At 34.6% G+C, this 13,351-nt stretch overlaps 1 protein-coding gene across 2 annotated transcripts in view; it reads right to left on the reverse strand.

Annotated features, from left to right (window-relative positions):
* The window catches only part of SNTG2 (syntrophin gamma 2), a 211,107-nt gene that overhangs the window by 51,073 nt on the left and 146,683 nt on the right, over positions 1-13,351 (reverse strand). For both annotated transcript variants that reach the window (XM_066545865.1, XM_066545866.1), the window contains 2 exons: positions 11,884-12,011; positions 2,715-2,844 (listed from right to left, as the gene is read on the reverse strand). In XM_066545865.1, the coding sequence (XP_066401962.1) occupies positions 2,715-2,844; positions 11,884-12,011 (258 nt within the window). The remainder of the gene's footprint in view (positions 1-2,714; positions 2,845-11,883; positions 12,012-13,351) is intronic.

Genomic DNA, 13,351 nt, shown 5'->3' on the forward strand with positions numbered 1-13,351 from the left:
GGGTAAAATAAAAAAAAAAAAGTATATTAGGGTAAAGTGATACAGGAAAGATTTGGTGCACTGTACAAAAAATCCCTATTAAGAGCTCTTTAAGAACTAAAATTCTAAAAGAAATTATTTAAAACATCATGCAAATATGTAGGGTAAAAAATGTAGATAAGAGTAACACAAATAGGCACAGTTTAAGTAAGAATGACTAAGGTACAAGAAAAGTTGCTAAAGTCATGAAACAAGTACCAGAAGAACAAAATGTAAAAATGTGTGGAAGTAAAACATGAATAATGGTAAGTATTGCTTAAAAACACCATAATAGCTCAGGTAAGGATGCTGACATTATGCCAACAGTGTTAGCAAAAAAAGTCCATTTTGACTATGTATCTAGTAATTAATTTCCATACTGAGATGATGGTGTGGGACAGAATAGGAAATCAATAGTTTAACTATTTGGAGAAGCAACTGAACTTTGAGTCAGCAAGTACTCATGAAAATAACCCATAACCAGATAAGGAACTCTCTGAAATAATTTCTGGATGAGTAGTTATTATCTTTGGTCCTGGAGAATGGGGAGACACTCTACAGGAGTGGAGAAGTGCAGAGACAGGAAGAAGCTCTGAAGGAATGACAGATACATTCCCCAATGTCAGTGTCAGAGGTATGATAAGAAAATAATCATTTTTTGAAATTGTAAGACTAAGGTAACCAAAAGGATTCCAAATGGACTTCCAAGAAGCGAGATTCAAAGGCCTGTCCCAAGCACTGTGGAGGGTGGTGTGTGTTTTCTGGCTGCTCAGAGGCAGAGAGCTGTCCAGCCTTCTGCTGTACTCCACCCTCTCAATCACTGTCGTAAAAATAGTTTGCAACAAAAGGGATTCTCACTGACTACTGCATCTCCTCTTCTGATGATCAATAATTAAATAAATGCTCTGGCCTGACCTTTCCAGTTGTACCACAGGCTGCATGCCTGACAAAACCTGGAAAGCCACTGTCCAAGCAAAAAAGTTTACATTCTTCTCATATGAACTTATATGAGTTTGCTTTGTAACTCACTAAGAACACAAAACATGGATATTCATCATGACTGTTGTTTCTCAGGCCCTTCCTGGGAACTGCCAGCTATATGAACACCAGATGCACTACTTTGTTGACAGAGTTCACTAGTAATAGATAGTGGAGAAGACTACGAAAGTCCTCAGTTCATAATAAAATATTGCTGCTGACAGGTCACAGCACAGTGAAGATACTGTGTCAGGACACATAATTACTACCCATAGTCCTTTGGAAAAAAACTGATTAGCACCCTATGACTAACAAAAGCTGCCTGCATTTATTTTTATTCTTATTCACTTATATCATTGGAATGGCTTTTATTCAGTGAATTTCTCTAGAAAGAAAAAAAAAAGGCTTAGTAACTATGAATTGGAATTTCTCTAGAAATATTACCATACACTTTCTTAGAATTATTACATAATAATACCCTGTACATTATGTGAGTCACTAAATAGTATTTAAAAAGAACACGTCATAAGCAAAAATGTCTGATTTTGACAAAGAGATTGTTTAAGCAATTGAATATTTTAAAAGAATTAATGGAATAAATGAACTATTATGATCAAATGTGATTCATGTAGCTTTTGAAGAATAGGAAAACAAATTAAATTTTATGTCTGTTTTAACCAACAGACTTAACCAAAAGATTTATGTTGAAATTTAATACTAATTCTTCACAATATAATCTGGAGACCTAAGCAACAGCTCATTTAGAGTACAAAGCACAAATACAAGTCAGGCTACTAAATCATAATTTATGAAAGAAGTTAACAGACTATGCACATGTAGAGAAAGAAAAGATTAAAACCTGCACAGGCAATTTTTTCAGGGACAGCTGTGCTATTGCATTTTCATCACTGAATTTTATCATTTCATAAAGACAAATATACTTTCAAAATTGTACATTATTGAGTTCCCTATTTATCTTCATAGTTAATTCCATATTTATCAATGTTTTTATCTGCTCTTTGATGGAATAATAGATGTGCTGTCCAAATAGTTATTTTTCTGTTTCTCTGGGGATTAGTTAATACTTCTGCTTGCAAAGGCAGTTGTTACTTATTAATTTACAGGAGTAAGTTAAAATAGCATAAGCATCTTTATACTTCTAGGAAGTGAGATGGAATAATGTGTCCTTAAATAAATCAACTCTTAGACAACTTAGAGATGTAAAATTACTGTCTCCAGTAAGTCTCAGTAAATCATTCTTCACTAGCTACAGAATTTTCACATGCTTGTTTCAAAATAAACAAATCTGACAAAGAGCTGCTGAACATGACTTTATTAAGATAAAAAAAAAAAATTAAGCAACAAATGCTAATTTCAAGCACAGTTTAACTACAAAAATGTGAAAATGAAATATTTCGTCACATCTAGAGGTCTGTGAAATGACCAGTACTGATACATATTTTGACCTAAAAATCTTTAAAATGATAAATGTAATCTGATTTTCTACGGGTTTCTGTTCTATGCTAACACTGCAAGCCTTGAAAACTTCTTGATGCTTTTGATCAGGCAACCTCTCCCTGTTTTGTCCTTTCTCCTTTTCCTCCCCATACACAAGCATTTTATATATTGTACTTGAAGGTGAATTGTTTTTTACCCTTTGAAAACTAGAAATAACTTTACAATAGCATAAACAAGAAAATATGCAGAAAGTAACATACATTTTGAAGTGTCAAATCACTGATGTTAGTAGACATTGCTCTCAGCCAGTCAGCACTCTCCTGGGCTGTATAAAACTGAAGTATCCCAGTACTAACTCCATCGAGTGCCAGCACTTCAAATGCATTAGATCTGCAGTAAGAAGAAATATATCCGTAAAGGAAGATATGTCAGTTTTCTGAAACTGCCCAATATTTATCAGTGTTCAAGTGATTTTTATGCCTTTTGACAAGTTTTTGACTGTTTTATTTACCAATCAATAGAAAGGCAACAAAACCAAGGATAATAGGGCAGCACCAAGAGTAACAGATACAAGTACTTTCTCTTATGTACCAATATACACATGTGCTGATGATCATTTACTTCCCCTGGGTATACATATTATGTTCATATTTATTAAACTTAGGGTAGTGTGTTCAGGAAATATGCATTGGGCCTTTTTGAAAAAAAAAATAGTGTTTTTTTAAACCAAAATGCCAATTTTATTTATTGCATTTTGGCTTCATTTACTAGGAATGTATAAAGACTCAAAGCACTGTCTTCCCTAGCTTCCATTTCTTGGATTCCTAAACCTTTTTTATGTAGCATTCAAAGCAATGCTTACTTCAAGCACTTTTATGTCATAGGAATTTGAAAAACATTCTTAGAAGCTTTTTCAAAAATTTTCCCCAAACAGTCTTCTCAAAACAGCATTGGCTCAGGCTAATGTGCAACTGCATTTTGTTAACTTTTAATGCAACTTTTATGTGTTTATAGCAACTTTATTCTGCAAATACCAATGCTTTCCTTCCCTCACTATCTGCAGTAAGTAAGGCACTGCATATGTACCTTTGAAATCCCCTACATCTGAATGCTGGTGGGATATGCTTTTTTAACTCTTAAAATTTTCCTATAGGAACCACAAAAGCTCATTAAGTAGTGTCACGAAAGTACACTGGTCTAAATTTAAAAAAAGTGACATACAATAGTTGCAATAACTAAACTTCAGAAAGATAACCAGATTATTTAAATGCCTATGATTGCCAGAAGAGGTAGATTTTAGTTAAATACTACTGTGAAAGACAATTATAATTAGCTCAATGATTTTGCATATGTTTGTTTTGTGTATAATATGGAGAATATCACCACTGCCTTCTACATTTGTAAATTAGATATTTATACTTATATGCTATATTGCCCCATTTCTGGTACCAACCTAGAAGAAAGCTAGCTACTGAATCAGAATACTGCTCTATGAAGTTGCTGAGAGTCCTGAGGATCTCTGATATAAGATAAAATCCTCTACTGCTTAATTGATGATATATGTCAACATTCAAAATGACATCTAGTGGTTAATGTGCAGTTATTCATTCTGTGACACTTAGGGAAGAAGTTATTAACCTAATATTTGTCATTTGTAGGGAGTTTGATGGTGAACATGAATACTGAACTCTATATACTTGCTAGAAAAGGACTACCCATTATACACAGTATAAATAAGACAATGTATCTGAATAGATATATGTGAGATGCTTTGCTTTTAAAGGAGTTGTAAAGCATTCTATCTGCTGTTTGCAAAAATTAACATGCTTGGCCTGAAGACTTAGATATGTATCAGCCAATTGTCCATTTTTCTTTCATGATTGAATAATCATGGGAACTACTAAAACTTGATGTCAGTGGCACAATTCTGTGTCACTTTTATTCCAGTAATCTCTTTCACCTCTTCAGAAAGAAAGAAAAGATTTTTAAAAAACCCTTTTATTACCTTCAAGTAAACTGAGCAAAATAATCACCTCCCAAACATATTGTTCATTTTACCTAAGGTTCTGACAAAGATCCCAACAGTGCTGTAATAAAATGACTTATGGTATGATCTCCTCAGCATCCCACTGAGACAGTGAGAATCTGTCAGCCATTATGCATTGATACACACTGGTGCCTGCAAACAGACTTAACTTAATGCTGTGAGGAGAAGCCCTTCACAATGCCCAGCTTAGGTATCCCATTCAAATATCAAAGCTAAGATGCTAGGATCCTTACACAGCAAGAGGCCTGTCCAGAGCATTTAAGAGAGCCAAGCAATAGGATGTGCTCTCCATGGAACCACAGGGTGTCTAGATACTAACTCAGCTTCTGCAGACACACAAAGACCTGAATGCCTTATCTCAGGGGCACAAAGTTACCTAAGGGGCTGATGAAAGATCACAGAAGGGAACTCCTTGGTTAACAATTGAGGCAACCAAAATAGGCCAACAAAATTTAAAAAAACAACTTTTATTATAAAAATTACCAAATTTTTTATCATTTGAAACAGGGTGCTGGTGATAGAGTGGACTACACTAAAACTCCTGTTGTTCTTTACCTTTTTTATAATAAGGTGATCAATTACAGTTAATAATATTCAATATTCATCTAGAGAACACTTCACTAACAAGATATTTGCACAGAATCAAATAGGGTGTGAGGGATCATGTAGGTCCTCTAGTCCAGACTCCTCACTAACTTGCTTAAAATACAAATCTTTTCCATAGGAACAACAAAACTGGACACAGAGGGAGCTACCTCAGGTGTGGCCTCAGGAATGCAAGTAGATGAGAACAGATGATAACAACCATTTCCCTTGACTATGTAATTGCTAACACAGCCCCTCCTTACATGGGACTTCATCACTGAACCTGTGCCTAGCTGACTACTGCTCAGTGGGGAGTCTGCCAAGGTCCCCAAGCCCTGCCTGCAGAGCGTGTTCCCTTGCTCCAGCACACTGACTCCAGGACATTCTTTTCCCAGGGCTCAGGTTGGTTCAAGGCTTCTGATGAGCCAGTGGTGGTCACATTGCCTGGCACACAAGACTGAGACCTTTGGGGCTCTGCTGTCCCCACTGTGCTGCCTTGACAGGAATGTGGTTTTATCAGAAAGCAGTTCAGTGTAAATGACACAGGATAAAAAACAGCCAGTGCTTTTCAAAGTTTACATATGCCAGTCATGGTAGTAACACAGTGTTTTTGCCCTGAATCTTAATCAACTTTACTATTAACTTTACTTTATTTCTTGCTTTCAGTTACAAAAGTTTCTCTCTGAAGATCCCATAATATATTGATATTGTTCCATGTACCAAACTGTGTTCTAAAAAGCATAATGTGCAGAAGGCTACAAGTAAAAACAGATATCCAAACTAAAAGAAAAGCTTAACAAAATAAATCCTAAGGCTTTTATGTTAAGTGAAACAATCAAAGCAAGCTCCAAGATGGCACTGGAACTCACAAGAAAATAAATCATACAGGCTTAAGTGACATGCATTTCTCTCTGCCATTTCCTCAAAACAGAGAAAAGAAAAAAAGACACAACAAAGCACCTACTCCTGTTAGCTGTCAAGGAGGAGCTTTTCATTTAATACCAAATAATAAGTTTGAAAGGTTTCAAGATGCTATAAAGTTTCTGTAGGGTTTTTATTTTCTTTGTTGGTTTGTATTTCTTTTTTCCCTGAGGCCCTAAGATGATTTTAAAACACAGACAGAGGAAATTTCTACATCTTCTGTTACTGAAGTTATGCTACTGACTACTGTAACTAGAGCAAGAAATTAATATTTGCATTTCCTAAATACTAGAAATTTGTGTTGCACTGCCATCACATTTCTTACTTTGAGCTTTCTCTCCCTATCTGTAAATTTGTTTCCTTCAAGCATTTCTGCTAAGGAGCATGAGTCACTATTTTCAATACTCAGTCTTTCTATCTCACTTTCATGGTGAAAGTATGAATAGATCTGCATTCCTGGTCTCTTATGGAGTTTGTTTATAGCATTAATTTCTTGTAATAAAATAAACCATATCTTTGTGAGCATGGCAGTCAGAATAACAGATGAGCATTTGTAGACTTTAGGTTCTCTTCTTGAAATTGATAAATTTAAACAAGTACTATTGATTAATATTAGTAAGGAAATTTTTCCATATAAGCAGTTTGCTACTATAGAGATGTTAAATCCAAAGACTTTTCTTAGATAAAAAGTATTTTCAGTGCCAGCTGAAATGGAAAGAGCTGAACTTTTATTTTACTGGAGGCTAAGAATTCCAGCAAAGCATATATTTTTATTTTTCAGTGTCTGTGGCATGTGAAACCATCTCTCTTAGACTTATATAGGTATTTTATAATATAGATATTTCTACAAAAATCTAGATGTAGGCTTGACTGCAGCTCTTTTATCTTTACTACCATGCTGATACAGACAGATGGATTTAATCAGCTTTGCATATTCCCAGGTCCTGAATCAGTACTCCCTCCTGTTTGTATAATTTTTTTTATGTTTGAGTTAGTTTTTGTTGCTTTTGTTACAACATTGTATTGTGGCTTGTTTATAATACTACACAGCCCTCTTCCTAGAATATCTACTTAGACTGAAGTTTTAAGGACTATGGGTAGATCTGAGTGGAAATTCTCCAAAAGGAAGAATCTGAATTACTTAATCTGTTTGAAATGTCATTAGAAGTAATGGGATTTTGTATTGTAAATGTCACAGAGCCTTGTACCTTACAAAATGTTTAAATGTGAGCATATAACTGGACTATCAACAGAAATCACATAGCTCAGAAGATATCAAAACATTAAACATAAACTTGATTGCATTTTATGTTTGTGGTTTTGGGGGGAACGTTTTGATTCCAGTATTGTAACTTTTATTTTCATTACACTTATAGCGACCAAATAACATAACTGAAGGAACACAGACATTTATGCTTCTACAGATATTTTCTAACTGATGTGTCAGAAAACTGTGAGAAAGTTCATTCAGTTGTGTAACTCAGTGAGATTGTGCTTAATTTCGAGATTTTTTTAAAATGGTTTATTCAATTTCTTAGTTTTCAACTTATTTATCTAATTAAAGGCATTTTGTTAACTTACTGAAATGATAAATGGAAAATATCATTCTTCAGAAAAAATCTATTAAGAAACCAGTGAACACATAAAAAAAATTAAAAATACACAATACTTTGGAGTAATTGCAATGGTCAGAATACCATGAAATAAAAATAACACTAAATCTAATTAGGTTGCTTTGTAATTGACATCACAGCTACATGGGCTCATAGCTACTGGGCATGAATTACTTTCATTCCACTCACTATTTCAGTCTCCCATATTCGAAATAAGCATGTTTTCTTCAGTCTCTACTCATAATATTCAAGATGTTATAGGCATTGTACCTTTACTCAAAGCTTCTGCCAATACACTGTATAAAATTATTATACAATACTACCAGTATCAGCTGTAAGGACTAAAAATAGTAATATCTGCATTTCCCCAAATAACAAATCCATAGCAAAAATATAAGACTACAGTGCATGAACTGTGTTCCTCAGCTTCTAAAAGACTACCTATCTTTACTTTTCTATCTTAAAAAAGAAAACCCCCCCAAACTAGAATATGAACCACAAATTCCTTTGGGTGAGAAAAACTTACTGATATTATTTCTCTGTTAAACTCACATCACATTTATTGACCAATTCAATCCTCAACAGCCAAAAAATGTTCCCGTTGCCAACTAGCAATTAAGAGTATTCACAGCAATAGCATTCTCACTACATTTATATTGCCTTACTTCCTTCAGAGAAAAACTACATTGATGGATTAGTGAGAAGTCTAGAATAATAGAAGCAGTAGTGCCATATAATAAAGGCAAATGAATAAAAAAGTTATTGAATTTCTAACTAATCAAAAAGACTAATTAGCATGCTACATATATAAATATCTTCAGACTGACTCCAACCATATCAAGAATTCGAAATAAACTAATTCAAGCTGATTTTGTAATTGATACAAAGTTTAATCTTCCATTGAGAACAGGAATGACACCTACTATGTTTCTTATCTTTCTTTTAAAATATTCAGAGGAAATTTTTTTTGCTTTTGTTTTGTGGTATTGATAAACATATTTCACAGGCCTGGTGTGCAGTATTTTCAGCCATTCCTTTATATGGAGGGAGAATATCTATCCCATTCTCTCTTGTTTCTGTTAATACATATGGTGTTAACAGAATTTAAAATATATGAAAAAATATTCCTTTGTCATTAAGTCACAGTCTAAAGACTTCCTGTGAAACATACAATAAAAAGTCAAGTGAAATGAAAAGCCAGAGGCAAGTTGCCTTTCTTTTCACATGAACAACAAATAAGAATCAAACAGATAGATGTGATCTTGGCCATATCGTGACACAAGAATATGCTGAAAGTATGCCTTTTTTTTGGGGCAAAGCTACTGGAAAACTCAACTGAAGTACAGAAGAATTTAAACTGCACAGTTTATCCACAAAGGAAATAATACAGCCTAAGAACATGCTTAGGATACATACGAGTTATGACAGACTCATGGACTCATGTAGTACAGGAAAAACAAACATGCTGTCAACCCATGTATGAAAATAGGCTCCAAATAAATATGGTAAAACTAGGAAATCAGTCAGAAGGATCTGTGATCCATTCAGGGGAATGAATTCAGGCTCACTCCAATGGCTTTAGACTGATGGCTGCAATGTAAAAGGGAACAAAGACAGGCAGATGTGGTTGAAAGAGGAATTTTTATCTAGACTGATCAGAGGTTTTATTTCATGTAAAGCAAGTATTTAATTTTAGAGAGTAATTACAGAAGACATATGTTGGACACTATACATATATGAACATGGGGAAATGCAAAAAGAGGATACGAGTTGGATAATAGTAAAAATACATACATGCATTTCACAGTACAGGATAAGAGCAGTCTGGTGTGCCTCAGGCACAGAAATCCCACTTTTAGTAAGAATATGGGAAATGCCTCATCCACAGTTAATCTCAAGGCAATATCCCTTTAATGCTCATATAGCTGATTTGTTGGTTCACCAAAACAAGCAAGGAGCACTTACTCTAGAAGTAAAGTATTATGGGATGGCAGTAGGCTTTATGGCACTATTTCATATTCCTTCAGAGTGTATACAACAATAATAAAACTCCCACTAATAGAAGAGTGGAATATATACTAAATATATATGGGAGCGAGATACATCACAAGAGAATATATCTCTCCAAGACTAAAACTGAAAGCACTAAGTTCCTCAAATCTTACATAAAAAACATGGGTTGATCTCGGGCCAGCAGCCAAGCATCCACACTGCCATTCACTCCCCCAGCCCTCTCCAGAGGCATAGCAGAGAGGATTTGAAGAAGAAAAAACCTCATAAACTGAAACAAAGGAAGTTTAATAAACAAACAGAAGAGGGAAAACCCCCAACTAACTAAATTACAACAAAACAAGTGATGCAAATGCAACCACTCACTGTCTCTCACAAGCAGAATGATGTCCTGTCAGTCTCCACGAAATGGCTCACTTCCCCCATGCCCTCTCTGCTCAGTTTTTATTGCTGAGCAAAGATGCTACACAGCATGGAATATTCCTTTGGTCAGTTTGGTTCACTGGTCCTGCTTGTGCCTCCTCTTAAGTTCTTGCCTACCCTGGGCCTATTTACTGTGTAGGACAGACCAAGAAAAAGAGAAAGCCTTGATGGTGTGCAAGCCCTGGTCAGCAACAACCACTATACTGGTGTGCTATTAATATTGCTTTAGTCACAAATCAAAACACAGCACCATATGGACTACTATAAAGAAGATGAGCTCCATCTCAGCCAGACCCAGTACAAAGCTGGAGCCATTGTACTTCAAAGAATTCTCAAAATTCACATGCCCCTCTTCTGGGAACTGGAATCCCTTGGGATTTCTCCATCTAATGTGTAAAGTACACAGCACAGGAATGAAAGCACTTCAAACTGTCAGAGTGGTAACTGAAGTCAGAGGTTTAAATGTTCTGTCCTCTTCAATTTATCCTTCAGATTCTAGAACACTGATAAGTTAATGTCTAAATGTGAACACTGAGATTTTTTTTACTTAATTCACTGAATGTCTAAGCCTTGAATGGTTGGAGGTCTGTGATAGGTTGGACAATACTGGACAGCATGAACTTGTTAGTTGAAGTAGAGAGGAAGAAAGTGGTGGAGAAGTGATGAGACACTAAGTTGAAGAAAATTAAGAGTTCAAAGAAAGTCTGTGGAAGAAGCTAAAACTTTTCTGGACAATTTATTATTCACCTGTGATGCTTTAACACAAAGTCTGGGAGAGGAAATGCCAACTGCCTTAGAAGATGAATTGCTGTAAGTTAAAGCAGCATATCTGTCCTACTAGAAAAATAATGCTTTTCAGGTCATTTTGAGGAAACAGGTAAAAAATCCGGCATAAGTCAATAAAGGTTTTCACATGAATTTCTGGTACCTCCTCATAGCAGGTGACCTGTATATTGATTCTTCAACAGAGATTCCAAGTATCTCCTTAATATGTATTAAAGGCAAATAAAAATAGGACAACCCATAAAGACCATGGAAAATAACGACAGCGAATGAACTCCTGTTCTGATACATATGGAGAACTATGGACTGCTTGGCCTACAAGTACTGGTAGATTTGAGACAGTTGTACCATAGAATGGTTTGCAGAAAAAGCTTATGTATTCTGCAATGTGTAAAACTTTCTCAAGCATATTATTTATTGAAGCTTTATTAAACTTCACTTCTGCTTTTAGATTTCCTGAAGCCCAGTTAAATAGCCTCTGACATCCTATTCCACAGTTACTTTATGAACCATTAGTTATGTCTCTGAGATGCAAAAAAAATCTATGATCAAAAATACAGTATTTTGTACCATGTACTTCGCCAAAATCTCATCAATATGACTTTCTTTATGACACTGATAAAAGCATATCTATATGACATGATAGAACAGGCATGATGATTATGCACTGTGTTATCATTTATAATGAAAAAGGAGATTTAATTGACAAATCAGAATTGGGGAATATAGAAGTATCCTATTAGGTATACTGAAGGAAATCTAGTAGCTTCAAAATTCATTCACATAACACTGGGATTAACTTTTGTGCTAGCTGCTGATGCTAACTGAATTCCCAAGATACAACAGATTATAGAAATGTATTTGTAGGAGCTTTACCTTATCTTTGGTAATCACCATGAATACCATTAATCTTAGGAGAAAATGAACTGCATAGCTTTTAATAAGAAGAATTTCATATCTCCACTCAATTCTTATAAAGCCAACAATCCACAGCAAAACACTATGTACAGCTAACTAACCCAGTGCCTCCCCTTTCAGATTACAAACCTTAATTTATCTGTTCCGGTTTTGTACCTCGAGATTCGAGCCATCGACAGAGGAACTGATAAGGTGTCTAGCCAGCGCTTCTCGTATTTTGGTTCATTAGCTATGGGTGAAGAAGGTGATGATGGAGCCTGTGCAGAATAAATGAGAAACAGTAGGAGAGCTTATAATACAATATAGAGAAAAACCCATGAATATGCATCTCTGGCTCTGTTTGTCTCAGAAGTGAATAATCATCACAATAAAAGTATTCAAGAAACTCAGAGTGGGGTAGAGAAATGAAAACCCGTATGTTACTCATCTTGGTATTTTGCTCTTGGTGCAATTTCAATTACTTTAACATTAAACACATCTAAATTTTTGTTAATATTAATAACTGATACTAGAAAGTAAAGAGCTTTCAGTCGTAAATGCCATGATTTTATTCTAAATGCAGTATAATATACATTTGTAGTTTAAATTGATTTGTTCTGTATAACTCTTCTGCATCCTTCTATCATCAGAGAAAAGGACATAAATAATATCCTAATTAAATACTACACTAGAACATTTATTTGTGCATTGTGCTCTTATATAATTTAAGAGTTGATTTAAAATTCTAATTCCTGTGTTATCATACTATAGATGGATGACTTTTGAAATTTCATCTTTGAGGTCTTTCTTCAAATGCCTCCACTAGAAAGGCAAGAGTTGAGCATTTCACTCTTTTATAAAGATACCAGTAAAATTTACACAAAGTTGGCTGAGAAAGATTTACAGACATACACATTTAGGTCAAAATTAGGCATTTGTGCTCTTTCTGAACCAAAATTTTTTATCCTGTACTGAGCAGAGAACTTTCCAGTAGAAATCAGAGTTGAAAGTTAGTTATTTTTATACGAGCTGTAAATAAGCACTGAGTAGCATTTATGAAAGCAAAGAAACCACAGAATGACCCAAATTCAGTTCTGTTCTGCCAGGTGTTCAAAAGCCATAAAACTTACACATAATAAAAAGCATTCTGGGAATTGTCTATTTCTTTTTCTTGCTCATAAGGATTTGGGATTTTTTTCCTCCCCTAAAGCCCCTTCTTATAGTCAACAAGGGCTGATCTATTTACTTCTTTAAATAAATCAAAATAGTGAGTTTCAAATTCTAACAGGATGACTGAGACTTAATGACAAAAGTATAATTTCCTAGTAAAAGAAAAATTTGTAATGAAATTGCTGGAGTTATTTTATTAGTATTTATTGGTATCACAATGAAGAATCTGACACATATTACAGAATTCTGCATGAACTAAAATAATTGATAGAACCCCATGCAATCTGAAGTTTGAAAAGGATCAACATAATCTATCATTGTCTGTGTGGAAACCAAAATGTCTAGGAATAAAACAGAAGGTAGCTTGTTGCAGTCAAATATAAATACTTGATTATGATCACTGAATCAAAGAATGAGAAAAAAAAAGAAACATAAAAATTCGTGCAAC

The sequence above is a fragment of the Molothrus aeneus genome, chromosome 3, assembly GCF_037042795.1.
Source record: "Molothrus aeneus isolate 106 chromosome 3, BPBGC_Maene_1.0, whole genome shotgun sequence".
Lineage (NCBI taxonomy): Eukaryota > Metazoa > Chordata > Aves > Passeriformes > Icteridae > Molothrus > Molothrus aeneus.